This window comes from Xenopus laevis, chromosome 1L (assembly GCF_017654675.1).
Source record: "Xenopus laevis strain J_2021 chromosome 1L, Xenopus_laevis_v10.1, whole genome shotgun sequence".
Classification (NCBI taxonomy): Eukaryota; Metazoa; Chordata; class Amphibia; order Anura; family Pipidae; genus Xenopus; species Xenopus laevis.
This window is the reverse complement of record NC_054371.1, coordinates 72,893,256-72,916,503: the sequence shown is the minus strand read 5'-3', so window position 1 is coordinate 72,916,503 and position 23,248 is coordinate 72,893,256. Positions and strand designations below refer to the sequence as shown.

The window sequence follows — 23,248 nt, the reverse complement described above, 5'->3', positions numbered from 1 at the left end:
ATATTCTGAGAATCGTAAAATTGCTTATTTTTTTTTATTTATTTGGTTTATTGAAACATAGTTACCTCAGAGGAAAAGTCTCTCATATTAACTTGAGAATTGAAAGAATGAATGCTTTGTTTTTCAGTTGTTTGTGAATGTATAAAGGAGCTGTTACATTACTTTCAATATACAGACTTAAAGAAGTTGTTCACCTTCCAATGTTGTTTTCAGATTACAGTTTACCAGAAATAGACTTTTTACAATCACTTTCTAATTTCTATTTGTAACTGTTTTACTTCTATTGAAGTTTAATGTTTCCCTTTTTCACCTTCTTATGTCTTTCTAAAGCAGCTCTGGGAGGGGCGGTCGCCAACTCTGTAAACTGTTCTTAACTGATACATTAGTTGAGACATTTCTTATCTGAGCAGAACACAGAATTTCATTCTGTTATAATTGATACAATTATTGATATGATAGTTGCTAATATTCCACAGAAATGTATCAACTAATGTAATAAATTGTAACAGTTAAAGGAGAAGGAAAGGCATCTTGCACTTGGGGGTGCCAAATTTTAGACATCCCCAAGTGAATGTATTTACTTACCTGAAACCCCGGGTCGGAGCTCCTCCCGGGTGAGACGCATGCGCAGTAGAACGAAATAGGCGACTTTTTAGTTAAACTTCAGCATCTGCGCAGAAGAAAGAGGAAGACGCTCTGTGGTACTCACTGGTATAAACCCAGGCTGGTGCAGTTTTCTGCTGATAGGAGCACCAGCCGGGGGTTTCAGGTAAGTAAATACATTCACTTGGGGGGTGCCTAAAATTTGGCACCCCTAAGTGCAAGACGACTTTCCTTCTCTTTTAAGAATCTGCACCTGGATTAATGAGCTGCCAGACTGGAACACCAGAGACAGGAAAATTTAACTTCAATTTTGGGAAAATAGTAAAAAAAAAAATTAAAATGAAAACAATAAATAGTGTGTGGAAGGTGAACAACCCCTTTAATGAGCTATCACTTTGGAAGTATAACATCAGTATTATAAGTATAAATCAAGTGCCCACGCCTTGTGATTCTGACAGTTATGGAAAATGATATGCAACTAACTGATGGCCATGCAACTTGTCTGCAAAGTAAAGACTCAGGTTTGAACTGTGCTGGTGGGGCCAACTCAGGACCACTGCCTGATTTAGCTCTGATAGTTTTGGAGTGGTCATAAGAGCCAAAGGCTTGAGGCTGGTACAAGATGGGGCGGGGGGAGTTTGCAGCAGTATGGTATATATCTGCCAGCAATTCCATTGTCTGCAAGGAGCTGGTCATATGTTACAGTTAACATTAGATGATATATACCACATAAAAGGCACAATCTAATGAAGGGCTATAAAGTGCAAGTTGCATATCAGTATGTAAATCTATGGGCTAAGGATACTTTTTTTCAAAACAACAGTATCCCCATTATAGTTGTGAGCTAACAGAACCGCCACTTTGGATGGGAGACACAATAGCATTTTTTAAGAAATAAACCCTAATGAGTGCAGGCTCCAAAAGGTAGCAGCCCATTGTAGAAATGTAGAACCTATACAATAGTGCTAATTAAATAAAGACAAAATAAACACAGAAATACTTACATTTGACATTTTTATCATCAGGGCATCATTCCTTTTACGAGTACAAATATTGAAAAAATATCAACTTTTGTGCAATAAAAATGATAGAACTCGTTATCAATACATTTTCTGAGTCATGCTCTTTTATATAAAGTCTAAAAATCAAGTCAATAAGAAACTATTAGAAATATCTTTGAATTCTGCACAGTAAAAATGTAAATGAATATTTTGTAAATGAATCAAACTGCAATTATAGGTAAGGTGCAAGGCAATGCAAAGGACACTCAACAGACAATAACTAATGGCAAATGGAAAAAGCATGTCACTTTTCTATAAAGCCTTTAAAGCTCTGTACATAATGCAAACTATTAACTAGGCCAGCTATTTGTCATTAACCAAGTTAGTATGGAATATATCAAATGCACATAATTAGCTAAAATCCAGACAGTCTGGCAACCACAGTAGGACCAAGCATGTTTTATAGTAAATGACTAGTAACACCAGAAAGCTTCTAAATGTAATGTTTGTATCTGTTCTTTGGCCTTGACAAATAAATTATTTATATGAACCAAATTTTTATGAGAAATTGTCTCATTCTATACTAAGGTAGGCATGGCTGCTCTTGTGAATGAGGAAAGATGAGAACCTTGCCTTAGGTTGCAGTGTGCAGCAGCGGTGCAGCCAAAGGGCCCCCTGTTAACAGACAAAATTCAATTTAAACCTAAAAATTTGGGTGCAAATTATAGTGCACTTGGCAATTGCAATAGAGATGTGCCACCACCCCACCTGTAGGAGTGCAGAACAGGTAAGAGCTGGGGGTGAGAGAGGACAATGGAAAGGTTGCCTCAGGACCATGCTATAATTGCCCCAGAGATTTATCAATGACATTTGACTTTTTTATCGTCTTGCCTAATAACTAAACCCATGGTATTCTACACTCTACTGTAGCAGTGGTTCTGAAGCAGTTTTATCCAGGCTAACATTATATTATACTGAAATGCTTTTATTTTTTTAGTGTTATTGGTTCTTTAAAAATGATCGGACACGTTGTGCTGCATTGCTTTAATATATTTCCCCAATCGTTCCTATTAATACAAACCATGGAGAGTATCTACATATTTACAGTCACAATGGGATAGATTTTTCTTAATGACTACTGTAAGTTCCAATAAGATGGAGACACATGGTTGCTTGATGGAGTAAAAATTGTATTTTATGTTGAGGTCAGCTGGTTCAGTCTTCGAAAGTCTTGGTAATCACTGCTTAATTGGATATATGTAAGGTCCTAAAAGAAAAAATAAGTTTTACAATGCAGTCTCACAGCCTGGCCAAAATATGAAATGCCTCATTCACTAGCAGCAGCGGCAAGCAATATGCACTATAATGTCTGCCAATTGCACTTGTGCTATTTAGCACCTCTGTTAATATTCCATAATACTTGCACATGACACTAGTGAAGTCAATCTGTGATTTTTATGGCTTTCCACTCAATAATCCATTCATCCCACTCTCCAAAAACAGAAAGTGGAGGTTAACTGGTTCCTGATGAAACTGACATGTGTGTTATATGAAGGTGAATGTAAATTCCAATAGGGTACCAATGTTATGTGAATCATAAACAATTAAAGTAAAAGCATGTTGGAACTGTATTTCCATTGCATTCCCTGGGTAATTCTAATAGAATTGTGTTATGACCAGTGATGGGATGGACAGTTATACACCTTTATAATATTTCTATTTATAAATATAGTCTAATATAACAAAAAATAATTGTGGGTATTTATAAGAGTGTATCAAGTTTGTACATAAATTGCACAGTCAGGTATAGTTTCAAGATGATTATTTTGGCCAATCATTGTAAAAAAAATTGAAAGAAATATTAATTATTTCCAGTGCTTGTTATATATTTCCTAATTTATGACATCTTTCGATTATTTTATTAGTTGGATCAGGTTACTTACTGTGTAGGGGTTTTCTGCATTATTAGGCACCACACTATTATTCTGGGAAGTAAATACAAGAACATTATTACTTGCAAATGGATTATTCACTGCAAATGAATTATAATTATACATGTAATAGTACGGTAAAGATTACTGTAATACTACTGAGCCAAAGTAAAAGAGAGATTGTCATGGTTTCCTCTCAATCTGATGAATCACGTGAGTCTGTTAAAGAAATCTTTTTTTTTTTTGATTGTTCAGATTGTGTGTATGCACGTTTTTTTTTTATATATAAACCCAGCTGTATGTGTAAGAACGTACGCATGCGTCCTGTTCGGCGCTGGCGTGGTAATGCGCGCCGGCGCGTGACGCGGATGCCGGCGACGGTCGCTGACGCGGTGGCGACGGCGACAGTCGCGGGCGCAGGGACGTAGGCGGAAAAGCCTGTGATGGACGCGCTGGCGTCAGTTCCGCGACGTCAGCGTGAGGACGCTAGTTTGGTGCCAAAAGATATGCATTTAAACCAGATCCAGACTTACATGCATTGCCTGGTTATTAGGTTAATTACTGAAACCCTAGCATCTCTTATTACTTGAATTTCCTGTTGTGACCCTGCCTGAACCTGGACTACGATTTCTGCTGCCTGCCTCGACTCTTCTGCCTGTCTTATCGTTACGAACCTCGCTGCCTGCCTTGACCTCGGACTTCCTGACTACGACCTTGCCTTATCCTCTGTACCGCGTTTGATAGTCTCATTGGCTACTCTCCACAACCCTGCTCCCTGTTCCATCCCAGGTGGGTAGTGGTTGTGTGAGGCGCTTGTGAGTTCGAAATCTTCAGTTCCAGCTCCTTCTCCGCCTGGATCACACCGGTAAGCCTGACAGTATAACCAGGCCAAAGATGGATCCAGCTGAAGGGGCCTCTCCGTTTGCTGTCCTAACCCAGCAGCTGTCCTCTCTGACGCAAGCGGTCCGGGAGCTGCAAAGTGGATATGCTCAGTTACAGGAGCATATCAGATCTCATCCGCCAGCGGCTCTCCCTTCCACTTCTGCTGCCACTCCTCCTGCGCCAACAGAGGTTCAAGTTATCACTTCGGAAATCTCTGAACCCAAGGGGGCTTTCCCAGAGAAGTTTGCCGGAGACCGGAAGCTGTTTCGGAATTTCAGGAGCAACTGCAAGCTGCTGTTCTCCTTAAAGCCCCACACCTATCCTACTGAGCAAACCCGGGTCGGGGTTATCATCTCTTTTCTCACGGGAGAACCACAGACCTGGGCCTTTCGTCTCATGGACCGCCACAGTCCAGTCTTGGCTTCGGTGGATTCCTTTTTTGATGCAATGGCGGTCATTTTCGATGATCCCCACAGAGTCGCTACTGCTGAGGCTGCCTTACGTGCCCTGAAGCAAGGGGTCCGTCCTGCTGAGGACTATACGTTGGAGTTCCGGCAGTGGGCAGACGACACAGAATGGAACCCTGCCGCACTAAAAAACCAATACCGCTTCGGACTTTCCTCTGAGCTAAAGAACGAATTGGCCGTACTGGCATTCCGGACAGTTTGGAAGACCTCATCCTCCTCGCCATTCAACTTGATCAGAGGCTCCGAGAGCGTAGAGAGGAAGAAAAGGCGGAGAAAGCAGGTCTTTCACCTCAGACCTGGATGTTACCATCCGCTCCTCCTCCGGTTCGGATGCCGTCCACCTTTCCTTCAGCCATGCCTCCACCTGTCTTCGCTACAGCCCCAGAGCCTATGCAGATTGGTGCTATTAAATCTGCTTTATCTCCGGAGGAACGCATCAGACGCCGCAGACTGAATCTCTGTCTTTACTGTGGTCAAGCAGGCCATCTGCTTCGGGGTTGTCCGGTCCGTCCAGCGGGTAAGAAGTTGCTCGAAAAAGACTTTACCCCCTGCCATGTTCCTGTGCCTCTCCTGACAGTCTCTTTGTCTTTACAGTGGGGAGACCAACAGGTAGAACTCCAAGCAATCCTTGACTCTGGGGCCAGCGGATGCTTTCTGGACAATAGAGTAGCACTACGGTTCCAGATTCCGCTCCAAGCTAAGAAGAATCCCGTAGCTCTCCGGGTGGCTGACGGGTCTCTGATTACCTCAGGCCCTGTGGTGCAAGAGACCGTCTCTCTTTTTGTTTTGCTGAATAAAGGGCATGCTGAAATGATGAACTTTGATGTGGTTTCTTCTCCTTTATTCCCCGTTATTCTGGGTTTACCTTGGTTACAGAAGCACAACCCATCCATCAATTGGGCTACCGGTGAAGTAAAATTTCTTTCAAATTTCTGCTCTTCTCGTTGTATTTCTTCTTCAAAAAAGGTCTGTTTTTTATCCCCTACTTCGGAAATTCATGAACTTCTTCCTCAGGCTTATTGGGAGTTTTTGGACGTTTTCAATAAGAAAGGGGCTGACAAGTTACCCCCTCATCGCATTTATGATTGCCCTATTAATCTTCTTCCTGGGGCCCAGATTCCGTTTGGTCGAGTTTACCCTTTATCTGAGTCAGAACTTATGGAACTTCGTTCTTATTTAGACGAAAATTTGGCTAAAGGGTTCATTAGACAGTCTTCTTCTCCAGCAGGAGCTGGGATTTTCTTTGTCGAGAAGAAAGATCATTCATTAAGGCCGTGTATAGACTACCGGGATTTGAACAAGATCACAGTTAAGAATCGTTACCCACTTCCTCTCATTCCCGAATTATTTCAACGATTGGCGGAGGCTAAGATCTTTTCTAAATTGGATCTTCGGGGCTCTTACAATTTGGTCAGAATAAGAGAGGGCGATGAATGGAAGACAGCCTTTCGTACTCGTTACGGGCATTTCGAATACCTGGTCATGCCCTTTGGTCTCTGCAACGCTCCTGCAACTTTTCAACATTTTGTTAACGACGTCTTCAGAGACTTCCTCGATATATTTGTCATCATTTATTTAGATGATATTCTTGTTTTTTCTAATTCTTTGGAAGAACACAGAGTTCATGTGAAGAAGGTTCTGGCCCGCCTACGCACTCATCAGTTATATGCTAAAGTTGAGAAATGTGTGTTTGAACAATCATCTGTAGATTTTTTGGGGTTCTGTATTTCTCCTCAGGGTATCCAGATGGACTCAAGGAAGATTTCTGCAATTCTTAATTGGCCGATTCCGTCTTCTAAAAAGGCCGTTCAACGTTTTATCGGCTTTGCAAATTTTTATAGAAAATTTATAAAAAATTTTCTCAAGTCATCCTTCCAATCACTGAACTGACGCGCAATAATCAAAAGTTTGTTTGGTCTCCTCGGGCTCAGGAGGCTTTCGAGAAATTGAAGACACTCTTCACTTCAGGTCCAATTCTTCACCATCCTGACGTTTCCCTTCCTTTCATTCTGGAGGTAGATGCTTCAGAACTTGCGGTGGGTGCTGTGTTGTCTCAGAGAACTGGGTTTCAAGAGGATCTTCATCCTGTTGCCTTCTTTTCTCGTAAACTGGCCAAGAGTGAGTGTAATTACGATGTGGCTGACCGTGGATTACTCGCTATCAAGCTGGCACTTGAAGAATGGAGGTACCTCCTCGAAGGGTCTAAACATCCGATTCTCATTTTTACTGATCACAGGAATCTGGAATATTTACGTTCAGCTAAACGGCTTAGACCCAGACAAGCAAGATGGGCGTTATTTTTCATGAGATTCAATTTTCATCTTACTTACCGACCTGGATCAAAAAACGTTAAAGCAGATGCTTTATCTCGAATGTTTTCTTCTGAAAACGAGGTTTCCTTGGCCCCTGAGACAATTCTAAATTCTAATAACTTTCTTCTGCTTCAATCAACCCTGGTGGATAGAATTAAAGACGCTTCTTTAAACATTTCTGAACCATCGTTACTGCCTAAGGAAGGTCTTCTTTTTCATCAAAGCAAAATTTTTGTCCCAGAATCAATGCGTTTGGAGGTTCTTAAAAATAGTCATGATTCTAAATTGGCAGGTCATCCAGGTATAAAGAAAACTATTGTCTTGGCCAAGAGATTATTTTGGTGGCCTGGGATGGCTAAGGACTGTTTTAAATTTGTTGCTTCATGTGAAATTTGTTCTAGATCTAAGGACTCTCACTCTAGGCCTATTGGTCTTCTTCAACCTCTGCCAGTGCCTTCCCGTCCATGGGGATCAGTTTCTTTGGACTTCATTTCCGATTTACCACTGTCCTGTGATTGTTCCACCATTGCTGTTTTTGTTGATCGTTTAACCAAGATGGTACATTTTAAATCTCTACCAAAACTTCCTTCCGCCTCCGAGACTGCCGATACCTTCATTAAAGAAGTGGTAAGACTCCATGGCCTTCCAGATGAAGTAGTGTCGGATCGGGGACCACAATTTACATCACAGTTCTGGAAATCATTGTGCAAAGCACTCAAGATTTCGGTGTCTCTTTCCTCTGCGTTTCATCCTCAGTCCAATGGCCAGACCGAGTGAACTAATCAGACTCTCGAGCAATACCTGAGGTGTTATTCTTCTTACCTCCAAGACGATTGGGTCAATCTTCTTCCTTTTGCGGAGTTTGCTTATAATAATTCCCATCACTCATCAATTAATCAGTCCCCTTTTTTCGCAAATTATGGTCTTCATCCAGTAACTTTTCCCTCTGCCATTATTTCTGATATTTTAGTTCCCGCTGTCAAGGACAGATTAACTTTTCTATCGAATAATTTTCAAAGACTCCAAGAAAACATGAGGAAGGCGCAACAAAATTTCAAGACTTACGCTGATCGGAGGCGGAGAGGCGACCCAGAGTTCAAGGTGGGTGACCGTGTGTGGTTATCAACTGTTAACCTTAAGCTTTCTTGTCCCAGTAGGAAGTTGGGTCAACGTTTCCTGGGTCCTTTTTCTATCATCCGCCAAGTCAATCCTGTGGCCTTCCAGCTTAAACTTCCAGCATCCTGGAAAATACATCCTGTATTTCATGCTGCTCTTTTAAAACCGGTCTCGATGTTCCGATTTCCTGGGCGTTCGGCTCCTCCACCGCTTCCCGTGGTGGTTGACGGTCAAGAGGAATTTGAGATGGAAGAGATTCTGGATTCTAGATTAAGAGGCAAACGGCTCCAGTACCTGGTGAGGTGGAAGGGTTATGGTCCGGAAGAAAATTCTTGGGAACCGGCATCCAACATCCACGCTCCTGAGTTGTTGGACAGATTTCATGGAACCTATCCTGGTAAGCCTGCTGGTTGTCGCATCCTGAGGCCGCTCCTTGATAGGGGGCAATGTAAGAACGTACGCATGCGTCCTGTTCGGCGCAGGCACGGTAATGCGCACCGGCGCGTGACGCGGACGCCGGCGACGGTCGCTGACGCGGTGGCGACGGCCGCGGGCGCAGGGACGTAGGCGGAAACGCCTGTGACGGACGCGCTGGCGTCAGTTCCGCGACGTCAGCGTGAGGACGCTAGTTTGGCGCCAAAAGATATGCATTTAAACCAGATCCAGACTTACATGCATTGCCTGGTTATTAGGTTAATTACTGAAACCCTAGCATCTCTTACTACTTGAATTTCCTGTTGTGACCCTGCCTGAACCTGGACTACGATTTCTGCTGCCTGCCTCGACTCTTCTGCCTGTCTTATCGTTACGAACCTCGCTGCCTGCCTTGACCTCAGACTTCCTGACTACGACCTTGCCTTATCCTCTGTACCGCGTTTGATAGTCTCATTGGCTACTCTCCACAACCCTGCTCCCTGTTCCATCCCAGGTGGGTAGTGGTTGTGTGAGGCGCTTGTGAGTTCGAAATCTTCAGCTCCAGCTCCTTCTCCGCCTGGATCACACCGGTAAGCCTGACAGTATGAGCTTATGTCATGTTTTTGGTGATAAAAAAAAAACATGTAAAATGTAAGTATTTCTGTGTTTATCTTGTCTTTATTTACATAACACTACTGTAATGTTTAACATTTCTACCTGTGCAAAGACACATAGCTTCAAAATGCTGTCATCCTTATTTAATTGCAGAGACTTTGTAGTATATTTTTATCAATTTAAATCAAATCATCTTTTGAAGCCCGCACTATTCTTCCATTAATGCCATAGTACTAGACCGATTATGTCACTTTATGAAATAAGGTCCATTCTGGATTAAAGTTGAGTTTGTTATAACCACGACGAAGCATTTTTGGGATACACATTAACCAAAGTACTGGATAACTATGAATTAATTTAATTTCATAATATTTTTGTCACCCTTGGCAATTTTAGTGGGGTTTTCCATGCAAAAAAGGTATTGTGTAACTGCAGTAGACCCTATCAGTGCAGAACTATATGTGAAATACATTAAATAAACTAGAGAAATATAACAGACATGGGGTAAAGGAAGAGATACAATGGCCATCAGTATGAACAACCATATGAAAATGTTAATAGAACATTGCAACAGGTTTATATTTTGCTATACAGTATTTGAGGTCACACAGGTGGTGGACCATACTATTAGAAGTGAATCCTGTCTCACATGAGCACATCCATTACAGCAGAGTCTTGCTCAAAATTTTGTGTAGATATTATCACTAGCCTATACAGGAGGACTACAAGCCCTTGATACACTGTGATACCGCTATTCACGAGACAACAATAGTGGAAATTAGAAGAGGTAACAATATAAGACTTATAGGGGTAATTTCTGGGCAGACATCAAAGAGCACTAAAGGGGAAAGATTTTGCGATCCAGAATGCTCTTCCACTTCTATCCAGGGTTTTAAATTTCCTACTATAAATCTTTCTCACTCTTGCATGGTAGTGGATGGAATAAGGACGCCAACATGCCTCCCCCTTCCACTGCTCATACAGCATTGCTGAAAATAAGGAACACTCTATTCATGTGGGTGGCCGCAGGTTTTCAAAATAGAGCACAGCAACCTGCAGAATTAATTTGGAAGGCAGGGTTCAAAGAACTAGTGCCATTTTTTTTTAGTTTGCCTTCCAAGTTGTAAATGTATTAGTTTGGCTACATAAATGGAACAATACAGCTATTTGTTCATAGAGAGAAGCATGTACCTACTTTTTTTTGTAAATGTAAGGATCTTAGAAGTCATCAAAGGGTTCCAGTATCATGAGGTCATAGGGATATTTTTAGGACCCCTATATTTTATAGTACATTTTATATACATTTTGTATATGTGTTTTTGCATTCATTTTTCTATTTCTTTAGATACAGAATTAAACTTACAATGTGAATGACTTCTTCATACACGATATTACTGTTCTGTGAAGAAAAAATAATAAAATAATAACACTAATATCAGGTCAGAGTGAGGAAGAGTTTGTGGTGGACATAAACCAGATGACAGAAAAAACAAGACAAGGCACGGATTTGGTCTAATGCTAAGTTGCTCAAATATATACATATTTTTCAAAAGACAATAAACACATAATTTCCCAAAAGTAGAAGAACCCTAGAGAGCTGTCTCTGTTGCCTACCCCTATTTCTAAATATAACTAAAGAAAGTAACACATCTTTTACTGGTCCTCCTGTCATGGATGTAAGGGGAAATCCTCAATGCACAGATCTGATGGGTGGCAAGCATTCCCGGACTGGCAATCTGACGGTTCCTGCAAATGCCAGAGGGGCTGCCATAAAATGTCATAGAAAGTCAGTGTCGTACTGGGACACCAGGGGCCCACCAAAAACCCTTAGACCAGGGGCCCATCCAAACACCTTTAGACCAGGGGCCCACTCTAAGTATTATTTTCTTCCTTTCCTCACTCAACCTCTATTCTCCTAGTCTCTTTTCTTTCCATACTATAACATATTATTCCATCTATTTAGCCTCTTTATTCTCATAGAAAAAGGGAATGGCCATGAAATAAGCCAAATATTTAGAAGCAGGAGGGCCCACTGATACCTTGGCCCACCGGGAGTTTTCCTGGTATCCTGGTGGGCCAGTCCGACACTGTAGAAAGTCCCTATTTAGTGGGCTGGTGGAGAGCTGATTGCCAGGGCCTATTTTGACTCAAGGGACTCAAGCAGGGACAGGACTGGAGCAGAAAAAGGACCAAGGCAGGGCAAGTGAGAGTGAAAGCAAGGAAGAGCTAGGGGAACTAAGTACTGAAGCAAAATCTACCTTAATGCTCAGGCAAGGAAGTGATGTGGGTTTATATAAGGAGTAGCTGGCTCTGATAGGCTGACCAATAAGGCTGCTAAGGTTAGAGGACAAAGACAAGTGAAAGCTAATAAGGGAACTTGCTAGCTGCTTCCCTGGCCTAGAGTTCAGGACAGTTCTTTGAATCCCAGAAGAACATAACATCTCCCTTTCCCCATTGTTAATCCAGTAAGTGATGTAGTCAGGGCTGGAACTAGGGTTAGATAGAAGAGGCATGTGCCTAGGACATAAAGGTAAAGGGGCACCAAGCACGTAGCTCTTCTCCCTGGCTACCCCTAGTTCCTGAAGAGGCAGGTTGACGAAATTGCTCTGCTTTGGTTGTTTTTGTAAAAATCCAGAGAATTTCCATGTACCAAGTCCTGCATTTTGTAAGTATTACTCTGTTACGTATAAAGAATTATATATAATGTATTTCTTTACCAACCTGATAATCAGAAGGGTAGTGATCTAACAGAATGGGGTAAGGGGTCCATCTAACCGCAGGCTGCATTGTTTCCCTAGAGGAACTATTTGCCTCCACTGTAAAACAAGAGTTGCACAAATGTTAAAGAGACCTTTGCATGTGAACAATACAACCAAGCAGTGAGTAACTGTTATGCTGTTGTATCCTTATTCTGTCACCCCAAGATTTGAAGTTTATTTAAATGACTGTTCTAAGTATGGATTTGGAAAGTGTATATGTTTGTGCAGTATGGGAGAAAGTCAGAGCACTCAGAGGAAACCCACACAGAACTAAAAGAATATATGAACTCTAAACAATACAAATGGATTGTGAAGGCCACTGGTTTAGGGACTGACATTTATGATTAAACATTAGAGCTCATTTGCCAACATAAAGTACAAAATGCATTAAAAATTATTTGCATTATGTTCTATTCACTGGAATCGAGAAATACTATTTTTTTTTAAAAAAAAATAATGCATTAATTTCATTTTCAGCTTACTTGCTCTTTCAGTTCCGGGTTCAGCTTCATAAACTGGTTCTTCAAATGATCTTTTCTTTTTTTTATTATGCCATATTGTAACCACTAATACCAGGATGCCAATGGCAATTACAGCCCCGATTGTTATCAGCACTGGAAGAATGTAACCTGTATGCCCTGCATCACATAAAAATATATATAATAACAACCAAATGCATTAATTCAGTGTGTATATATATATATATATATATATATATATATTATATGTTTGAAAACATACCCTTTTTAATATATGTGATTATTTTCTATTTATTTTGACACTATGTAAAATATGAGAACACAGTGCTTTTCTACATATACAAACATGTCATCAGCCATAGAGTTCACTTACATGATTGCCCCCTACTGGTCATATACAGCGCTGTACAAAAGACCAGACCAGCCCAGTAATCTAGTGGTAATGAATCATAAACTGATCATAAACTGATCATAAACTGGGCAAACCTGGGACTAACTGGGCCAGACACTATATTTATCACTACAGGACAGTTTCAAAGGTGCTGTAATGTCATTATCACCTAAAATTAAAGCTATTATTGTACAGAAAGTTGGCTTTACAGGTGTGGTGACAAAACTGCAAATAGCATACCTCCCAACTGTCCCTTTTTCGGAGGGACAGTCCCTCTTTTGACAGCTCAACCCGCAGTCCCTCATTTGTACTAGAAAGACCCTCTTTTCTCTGCACTCAACAGCCAGAAAAAGAAACAAAGTTTCTCACTTAATTGGCTTTTAGCAGAGAGCCCAGAACACCTAACAGGTGCAAATAAGATACTTTGTAACAATTTTGAGACACAAAAACACAGTTTAGATAAGGAGAAATATTTTCAAACTTTCATAACCTGCCAAATTTTGTAAAACAAACATGGTAATTAGGGGGTGTTGCCACAGAAAGGGGTGTGATCAAAAAATTGCTGCGCTACATGCGGAAATTTTTTTTTTATCCCTCTTTTTAATTCCAAAATGTTGGGAGGTATGAAATAGTACATTTTAGCTTTTTATTTTTTTAACACAGAACTATTCCAATCATGTGTCAGTTGATTTGAAAAAAAAAAATTCAGCGTAGTTATTAAAAATCAAACAATTGACCAAAGTTCTGAATACATATGTGAGGTATAAATGGTACTAAGGCAAATGATTTTAGGAAAATGGCTCAGGAAAGTAATATGGTTGTTACCAGCGGTGTAACGATGTCCCCCACTAATTATCTTCATTTGGTCTGTGGCAACCATGAAATCGTGGGTCACCCATGCAGCGAAAAAATAAATGCAGATGACGAGCGATTTCACCTGAGACACAGGCCCTCCCCCCTACAGAGGAAGACAAGAGGTCCTCAGCACCTGAAAACATTTTGTGCATTAGGTAACTAATAAAATACCAAAAAATACCCTCCCCTTTAAACAAAACAGGGATTGTTTGTCCATTTATTGCAATTCTTTTAAGATGGAAAACTACGTCAAACCAATCCCTCGTCAGTCCTATATTCACCCATATATTTCAATACATATTCAAGTCATTGGCCAGCTTGAATATATTGCAATATATGGATAGACAATACCTATTTTGTTTAAGGGGGGCATTTTTCATAGCTTAATGCACAAAATATATGAATGTCTTTAATATATTGATTATGGGTGAGTACAGGTCTGTATGAATTTTGTGGTCACAGCTCCATTGCACTCACCTAATGATTTAAAATTTAGTGGCTAGCACAACTTTCCCTTTTTTGCTACCCACTACAGAGGAAGCAGGTCCCCCCCCCCACCCATGTGTGACCATGGGGTCTGCTTCCTCTAATGTGCTTTCTAAATGTGTGTCTCACCTATTGGTTGTATTAATTCGGCAGTGGTAAAAAAAGCAGGAAAGGTATGACTGGTTGACAGGGTGGTATCTTCTGGCACATTGTCATTATTTCCATTTCCAGCTGTAGAACAGTTATGAAAAATAATAATAATATGTAAATATAAATAACGGATTATTTGGACTGCTTTTGTACTGGTTATATGAAATGATATGAGAGAGGGCACCACACCCATACCATTCTTTTTATCTTAATGATTTATTTAATATGCTTGCCAAATAAATGTAAAGAAACACCATGATAAATCAGTTTCCAGGAGCTTGGTAGCACCCTAAAATGTTTCAAACCACTTCCCTTAAAAGTGACTGGCTCACTTTCAAAGTATTTCAAGAAGCAGTTAGGCAAATGTGTTAGTACATGATTTAATTGTTACATTAATAATTATCTAAGAAGAGACACAGTGAAAAGCCGATTTCCAAGCACTCTATAGAAACATTAAATATAGGTTACAATCAATTATCACCAAACCTCTGGCAGAACCTTTTCTACATTACTGGACAGTGTTGTAACATTTTTTACTTATACAGTAAGATAAAGCACAATATCAGACTGCATGGTAGGGTTGTATTTTTCTTCATTCTGTGCAGATTCCCAAAAGATCTTGATTTTGAACAGTTTTAAAAAAAATGCATAATCTTGTACACATGAAATAAAACCAATGGAAATGTTTATGTAACACTTATACTCCCATTGGAATTCACCACTGTTAATAATGATAGTGAGTAGAGATGTGTGGTCTTACAGGGATATTTATAGAGACCTTCACTTTTAATATCATCTGTATTACTGGCATGCTTATGCATGTGCAAAAAACATTAGTCATTAAATAACACAAACAATTGTGGATTAGCTTTTCCAGTTGAAAGTCATACATTGTTGACCTTATGACTAAACTGAGACTTGTTTTAGAAAAACAAGCAATGCCCAGTGTCTAACCTGCGGGATTATTAACATTTTATTTGACAGTAGTACATATTAACTCACCTCTGCTCATTTGAAATTTTTGAGTTGCTCTTGGCTGAACTGGATCCTACAGAGATAATGAGTCCAGCCACAAACAGATTAGACTATGTCAGCACCAAGAACCTTAGAAGTTAAGTTACCTTAGAAGTTCAGGTAAGTTAGTGCTGTTCTTAGCAAAGAGGGGGTTTGTGAGTGCGTCCTTATCCGAGAAAACTTGCAAATATACCAACCTCAGTTTGCTCCCTGCACAACCAATGCTAAGCAGGCAATGATTCTACAATACAGGTAATAACATATTTGGGTACACGAATTAATTATGTTGGCATACATAAAAAATGCAGATTTCTATATTTTTGCTTCACTGTTTTACCGCAACTGCAGTGTTGCAGAAAAAATTCAATGCAATAGATTCCTTGAAAAAACACAAGCTCGAAAAATGTGTACGTTTGCAACTAGGTTGCTAAATTAAAACATAGAGCAAGAGCTCTTAGGGCTCATAATGCCCAACACAGTGTGCAAAGTGCAAAAAATGGCCACAATCAGCAATTTCTTTGCATTTTGTTCACCGCATAAGGCATTGTGCAGGCCTCTGTGCTGCAGAGTGCAGAGACTTATGGAATGTGCTTTGAATGGAACGCTGCCTCCCTTAGGCAGGGCTTCATTCAAGAGGAGTGGGGGGGAGGCATGTTGGTGCTCTCCCCTCTTGCTCTATACTCCTTCCTGGCTTACACATCATTCTTAGGGGCAATGCAGAAGTAGTAGGACAAGCCCTGTCTTTACAGTCTGCCTTAAGGCATCCGGCACTCAGTGCCCATCGCAGTGTGCAGTAGGGACAAGTTCTTCTAGGGGTCATTCTTGACCCTGAGGGACAAAAGCATTAAGGGACACATCAATGTTCAAAGCTTGACTTGACAAAGGGGCTTGCCCCGAAACGTTGCACTTCCGGTAATAAAACTTTGCAAGGTGTTCACCTGCATTCACAGCTTGTGTGCCAGTGTGCCTTTTCTTAGTAACACATCAATGTTCTCCATAGTGCTCATTCTGGGATTAAAATCCTGCTCTTAGTGCAAAGACTAGCACCAGATGCACAACAAAGACTAATGCAGGTGGTAGGGACATTGCTCATGCTGTATGTCCTTTCGCTGCCTACCTTGTGCATCTAAATGGTATGGCATCACAGGGTAGGGGTGGGAGAGGATCCTGTGCTAGCAGAGTTAGTGCTAGATGAAATGGCTGTGCTATAGGTCTCTGCTCTACAAAACACAGGTATCTGGGCTGCACTTGCTTGCACTTGTGGCCCCACTGATTAAGGATGACCCCCTTTTATCTTTAGGCCAACTTTTCTTCAATTTTTTTTCTTTGATTTCAAATGCATTGCACTAACAGGATTATTAAAAGTCAACACCTCTCTATCTTACCATAGAAATGCCTAAAGCTTTAATAATGATTTCTTGTATTACTTACGCACTACTGTAAGCTCTTCTGTAACAGTCTGTAGGCCATTTGAAGTACTGATTTGCAGAGTGTATTCTCCACTGTAATTGGTCATTATGTTTGATATTTCTAGCATTCCATTGTCCACTATTTTCTCTCTCCAAGTGCATTCCTCGCCAGGTGTCGCAGGTTCACCAGATCCAGGAGAATATGTCAAAATATTTCTTTTAATAAATGTCCCCCTGCCTCGGTACCAGTTGATGATAAAAATTTCCCCAGAATAGGAAAATTGCAGTAAAACAGTCTGTCCTGAGATTGGCTTTGGTGGATTTATTGTGATGGATAATCCTGATATGTGCATCATCTGACTGCAAATAAAGACTGAAAGGGAGATTATTTTATTTTCACACTGTGGTAATAATGAGCTCATGTACATGGTTGTACTGCTATCCCAAGTTAAATTGTATTTAAACGGGTGGTTCACTTTAATTTAACTTTTAGTATGTTATAAAATTCTAGGCAACTTTTCAATTGGTCTTCATTATTTATTTTTTCATCTGAACAGAAATGTTCTGTAAAGCTACAAATGTATTGTTATCTGTATTTTTTATTACTCATCTTTCTATTCAGACCTCTCCTATTCATATTCCATATTGGACCCTAGCAACCAGATTGCTGAAATTGCAAACTGGAGAGCTGCTGGATAAAAAAATAACCACAAATAATGAAAAAAGGAAACCCAATTTCAAATTGTCTCAGAATATCACTCTCTACATCATACTAAGGGGGTTATTTACTAAACTCTGAATGCAAAATCAGACTTTTAAAAAAAATTATACATTTTTTGGAATTTATTAAACTTAGAGGATGGAAAAGTCCAAATTAGAAAAAACGGCATCTCAGACCTGTCAAGGCTGCATATAAGTCAATGGGAGAAGTCCCATTGGTTTTTTGATGTGCGTTGGGTTTTCATGCAATACCCCGAAGTTTCCGGGCAAAAAAGCATGAGATATCTGAGTTTTCAGGGGAAAAATCCGAAAAAATCTTTTTTCCCGCAAACCAAATTTTCTAGAAAGTCTAATAATAAATAAGTGTAAAAAAAGAGCGGATTGGATCAGAGTTTGTAGCAGAAAATGTTTGAATAAAAACTGACTTTGATAAATGTCCCCTTAAGTGTACTCTGCCCCATCCCTAGTAGTCTGGAAGAACTGTTAACACTTGTATTGGCCAAATGGAACTTCATTTACTCTTTAATGTTTAGTAGATTACTAGAACAGCCCCTAGTCTATATTTCTGTATGTTGACTTTTATTCAAATTAGAAATGCATTGAATATATCCTATTATGTTTCAGACTGATCTCCACAAAAGAACAAATGAATCTATGAACAAACAATGGTCACCTCTAGTTGTCCAATAGTGTCCAATATTAACGGCATTCCACCCCAGAGTAGATTTAGTACATGTGACAAAACCTCACAAAATACCAATGTATTGAACTCAGTCTGAATCTCCGCAGGTAATACATTTGTATTGTGCAAAGTTGCCTTCTCCTGCATTTCCACAAGATGACATGTTTTGCTGGCAGAGGTTCAAACTGACTTCAATACAAAGGTATTTTTGGATATTTTGTCACCGACACTGCAGGAGATTTAGTGCAAAAGACAAACCTCCCACGTGCCATCATCCTAAAGAGACATCATTTATGATTAGGCTCAGCTGAATACCAAGGATTCGGCCACATCTGAATCTTGCAAAAGAACTGGGTTTTGCCCAAATAGCAGACTTTCCCCTGGATTCAGTGCATCTCTAATTAAAACATCACGTATTGAAATTCATAGAAACTTAAAATATTTATATACATTGGTACAGTATAGTGTGATTTAACTACACACTTCATTCTTGATCTTGAAATGTTTTTTGCTCTATCTTTTTGCTTTTATTTGTATTATATTAAGCAGGCATGTCAAAATTACACCATCATGAAATTAATAATAATGTGGCCACCCAGCGCAGTGCAATCAGGAATCACGTAGGCATTGCAGTAATATTTGGGCACACAGGGTCGGACTGGGGGGCCCGGAGCTCATCAGTACTACTGTCCAGGGCCCCCCTCTGACCCCCCCACCCCCCTACTGTGACCCGCACCCCTATGCACGGCGTGCCTGCATGAATAGATGCCACGCGCATTCGCAGATGGCACTGCGCGACGCCTAATCCGATCGGGAGAGGGGACTGGCCAGGCAGGGGCCCGGCGGGTTTTTTCCCAGTATCCCACCGGGTTTTTTTCCGGTATCCCGCTGGGCCACTCAGACACTGTGGGCACATGATTAGTGAAATTATCATCTATACTGCTGCCTGTGTGTATGTATGTATGTATATTTTTATTTATATAGTGCTCCTTGAGGGCAAAGCACTGTACAGCAAAACAATAAATTAGTAGTAATAAACAAGGGGTCATTGAAATAAAAAGTAACAATAAGGGCATTATTAGAAATACAATTCACATAAAAATTAAATATAATTACAATACAGATTAAGTGCTAAGTGTCAAGGAATCAAAAGGCTAGAGGACCCTACCCTGTAGGGCTTACAGTCTAAATGGCAGGGTAACATACAGACACAATTCAGAGGGGTATTAAGGTGCTGTAGGTTACAGTTTGTTACACTGTTATATAGGTGCCAGTTCAGGTGTTATCCAGGTGCTCCCAGAGGTAGTCTTTGAGTTTCGTTTTAAAAACACTGAAGGAGGATTCTCTCCTGAGAGATTCAAGAATGGTATTCCAAATATGAGTCACAAGAGAGAAGGGTTTGATACGGGAAACAGCAGTAGTAGTGGGGGGTACAACCAAGCAGTTGCTCTGAGAGGAGCGGAGGTTTCGGGCAGGAACATATAGAGAAACAAGAGATGAGATGTAGTTGGGTGCAGAGGAATGAAGGGCTTTGAAGGTTATGAGGAGGATTTTATAAGTTATTCTTTGTTTTATAGGGAGCCATGATAAGGACTTCAGCAGGGGAGGAGCCTGTACCCTTTTGGATGAGAGGAGGATAATTCTAGCAGCAGTGTTTAATACAGACTGTAGAGGGGGAAGATCGGAGTTAGGGAGGCCAGTTAGTAGAAGGTTACAGTAATCTAGTCTGGATAGGATGAGAGCATGCATGAGTGTTTTGGCCGTAGCAGGTGAAAAGAAGGGACAGATTTTGGCAAGTGGTAGAAGGGAGAGAGGACGGTAATTTGATAGACAGGATGGGTCAAGAGTGGCCTTTTTAAGAATAGGCTTTACACAGGCCTGTTTGAAAGGAGAATGGAAGGTTCCAGAAGCTAGAGAAGAATTGAAGATGTGAGTAAGTAGTGGTGTAAGCTTTGCAGAACAGTGCTTGAGCAGAGAAGAAGAAAACAGGCGTCAATGGTTGAGGATAGTATGTGATTATACTCCCTTACCAGGGTATCAGGGTCAGACATGACTGGACCTGAAAGACTGAGAGAGAGAGAGAGTTTTTTAGTAAACACTAGATCCAGAAAGTGGCCATCCTTATGAGTAGGGGTGTTTGTCCACTGCTGGAGCTCAAAGGAGGTGGTTAGGTGGAGAAAACGAGAGGGCCAGGGTTGTGAAGCATCATCAATGTGGAAGTTAAAATCCCCAAGAATGATTGCAGGGCTGTCAGTGCAGAGGAAGAAAGAAAGTCAGGTGTCAAAGTCAGAAAGGAAGGCAGCAGAGGAGGAGGCTGATGGAAATGACAGCTACACGCACAGAGAGGGTGGAAAATCTGAAGGGCATGCAACTCAAAAGAGTTAAATGAGAAGGCTGGAGGAATAGGAATAGGTTTGAACCGACAGAGATAGGAGAGGAGAATTCCTACACCCCCACCACGTCCAATGGTTCGGGGGGTATGAGAGAAAGAGAGACCGCCATGAGAGTTTGTTAGTGCAAAAAGACTAAGTGAAGGTGAAGGTGTGTGCTGAAGGTGTTGGCAATAGACAAATAGTGACGCGCCACTCTCGCATACGTCTTTAGGTGCAATAGACGTACTGACGTGCAAGTACAGTGAACTAAAGACGTATGTGAGAGCGGAGCATCACTACGTAACGTTACATGTCTATTACTATCATCTTTCAGCACACAGGCAGTAGTATAGTCGAATATTCACTAATCATGTGCCCAAATATTACGGCTAAGGCTACGCGATTCCTTGTCTAAATGAGGCGTGGAGAATAAGTCCAAACAGACTCCACTTCCATCGTGTAGGCATCCATCTCCAGGAGTGAATGAATGCTAATCACAAGGTAGGTACCTCCCAATGGATGTCAGGCTGAATGGTCGGCCCTCACACATTTTCACCTCACTAAATTTGGCCCTTGTTGCAAAAAGTTTGGACATCCCTGATATGAAGTGATGTAACTAGAAATCACTGGCCCCTACATCAACAACATATCACCCCATAAAGGGGTGGTTCACCTTAGTTAATTTAATTTTTAGTTTGTAATTTGGAACCTAGCAAACAGATTACTGATATTGCAAACCAATTGCAAATTGTCTCAGAATATCTCCCTTCACATCATACTAAAAAGGGGTGGTTCACCTTTAAGTTAACTTTTATTATGTTATTGAATGGCTGATTCTAAGCAACTTTTCAATAGGTCTTCATTATTTATTTTTTATAGTTTTTTAAAGGGGTTGTTGACCTTTGAGATAACTTTTAGTATGATGGAGAGAGTGGTATGCTGAGATAATTTGCAATTTGTTTTAACTTTTTATTATTTGTGTTTTTTGAGTTATTTAGCTTTTTATCAAGCAGCTCTTCAATTTGCATTTTATGCAATCAGGTAACTAGGGCCCAAATTACCCTAGCAACCATGCAATGACTTGAATAAGAGACTGGAATATGAATAGGAGAGAGTCTGAATAGAAGGATCAGCAATAAAAAGTAGCAATAACAGATTTGTAGCCTTACAGAGCATTTGTTTTTTTTGAAGGGGACAGCGACACCCATTTGAAAGCTGCAAAGAATCAGAAGAAAAAGACAAATAACTATAAAACTATAAAAAATAAATAATGAAAACCAATTGAAAAGTTGCTTAGAATTGACTGTTCTATAACATACTAAAAGTTACTTTAAAGGTGAACCACCCCTTTAATTATTTGCCTTTTTCTTCTGACTCTTCCCAGCTTTCAAACGGGGGTCACTGACCCCATCTAAAAAGTAAATGCTCTGTAAGGCTAGAAATGTATTGTAATTGCCAATTCATCTTTATATTCAGGTCCTCTTCTGTTCATATTTCAGTCTTTTATTCAAATCAATGCAGGGTTGCTAGGGTCATTTGGACCCTAGCAACCAGATTGTTGGAACTGCAAACTGAAGAACTGCTGAATAAACAGCGAAATAATTTAAAAACCACAAATAATAAAAAATCTGAATATCAGTCTCTATGTCATACTTAAAGTTAACCCCAATGTGCACAATCCCCTTAACTGTGGGAATAAGACATTTTGTCATGAGGCAGGATACACTGATCTCCCTATACCTTCTGCCCCCATCCCCCAGAGTTTGCTACTACTATAGACAATTATATTTAATCTATCTGTCTGTCTGTCTGTCTCTATCTATCTATCTATTTATCCAGTCTCTATCTATCTATCTATCTATCTATCTATCTATCTATCTATCTATCTATCTATCATCTATCTATCTATCTATTTATCCAGTCTCTATCTATCTATCTATCTATCTATCTATCTATCTATCTATCTATCTATCTATCTATCTATTTATCCAGTCTCTATCTATCATCTTTCTAAACAATTACTGTATGTTCAAGCCATCTTCCTACCTGATAGCAGATATCCCCATTGCTTCAACATGCTGGCACAATTTGTACAGAACATCCCAGAAAAGCTACTGTGCTTCGCTTTTATAAGCAACATGTAAAAACTGTGGGATGATTGCATAATAATTAACGACAGAATGAGGAAAAAGTAGTGGTCAAAGTTCTGTAATGAATATTAAAGGGGAACTGTCAGGGTCAGTTTTTTACAGCTCTGATACATCATATAGACACAGACCAATAGATAATATATATATATGTGCTAACAGGAAAGTGATGGTGTATCCCAGGGCCACAGAGGAGTCCAAATCAGTGTAAGGGACCCTGTATGCAAGATAATACAGCAGAGGTAGGCTAGATAATAAAATGGGCAGTAGTAAACCCACTTTTCCTACATTCAGCAAATAGGGCTTGTGCTGAACATACTTTTTGTCTTTTGTTTTAATTAGAAAATATGCATGCTTTGTGTTATATCTTGCACTAAACAGGGCACATAAAGTAAAGTATTGGACCAATATGTGCCTCACACTAGCACAATTCACTTGGGGCT

At 40.2% G+C, this 23,248-nt stretch overlaps 1 protein-coding gene across 3 annotated transcripts; it reads right to left on the bottom strand.

Annotated features, from left to right (window-relative positions):
* Positions 1-1,603: 1,603 nt before the first annotated feature.
* LOC121403020 lies at positions 1,604-22,783 on the bottom strand. Of its 3 annotated transcripts, XM_041590188.1 has the most exons (9): positions 22,705-22,759; positions 20,317-20,353; positions 16,907-17,257; positions 14,441-14,542; positions 12,583-12,738; positions 12,063-12,157; positions 10,705-10,740; positions 3,548-3,589; positions 1,604-2,871 (listed from the first exon to the last, which is right to left on the bottom strand). In XM_041590188.1, exons 3-9 carry the CDS (start codon positions 17,238-17,240, stop codon positions 2,800-2,802), a joined length of 837 nt encoding a protein of 278 aa, XP_041446122.1. In that variant the 5' UTR covers positions 17,241-17,257; positions 20,317-20,353; positions 22,705-22,759; the 3' UTR covers positions 1,604-2,799. The 3 variants fall into 3 exon arrangements, with proteins under 3 accessions (XP_041446122.1, XP_041446120.1, XP_041446126.1); XM_041590186.1 differs by lacking the exon at positions 20,317-20,353 and having other exon boundaries at positions 22,705-22,783; XM_041590192.1 differs by lacking the exons at positions 14,441-14,542; positions 20,317-20,353 and having other exon boundaries at positions 22,705-22,783.
* Positions 22,784-23,248: the final 465 nt, after the last annotated feature.

Excerpts from the sequence above, each read along its gene's own strand:
- LOC121403020 (XM_041590186.1), bottom strand. The coding sequence starts at position 22,759 with ATGTTCTGTACAAATTGTGCCAGCATGTTGAAGCAATGGGGATATCTG. Across the intron at positions 17,258-22,704 it reads ATGGGGATATCTGCTATCAG|TCTTTATTTGCAGTCAGATG; the intron begins GTAGGAAGATGG and ends TCTCCCTTTCAG. Across the intron at positions 12,739-14,440 it reads CGAATTAATACAACCAATAG|GGCATACAGGTTACATTCTT; the intron begins GTGAGACACACA and ends TATGTGATGCAG.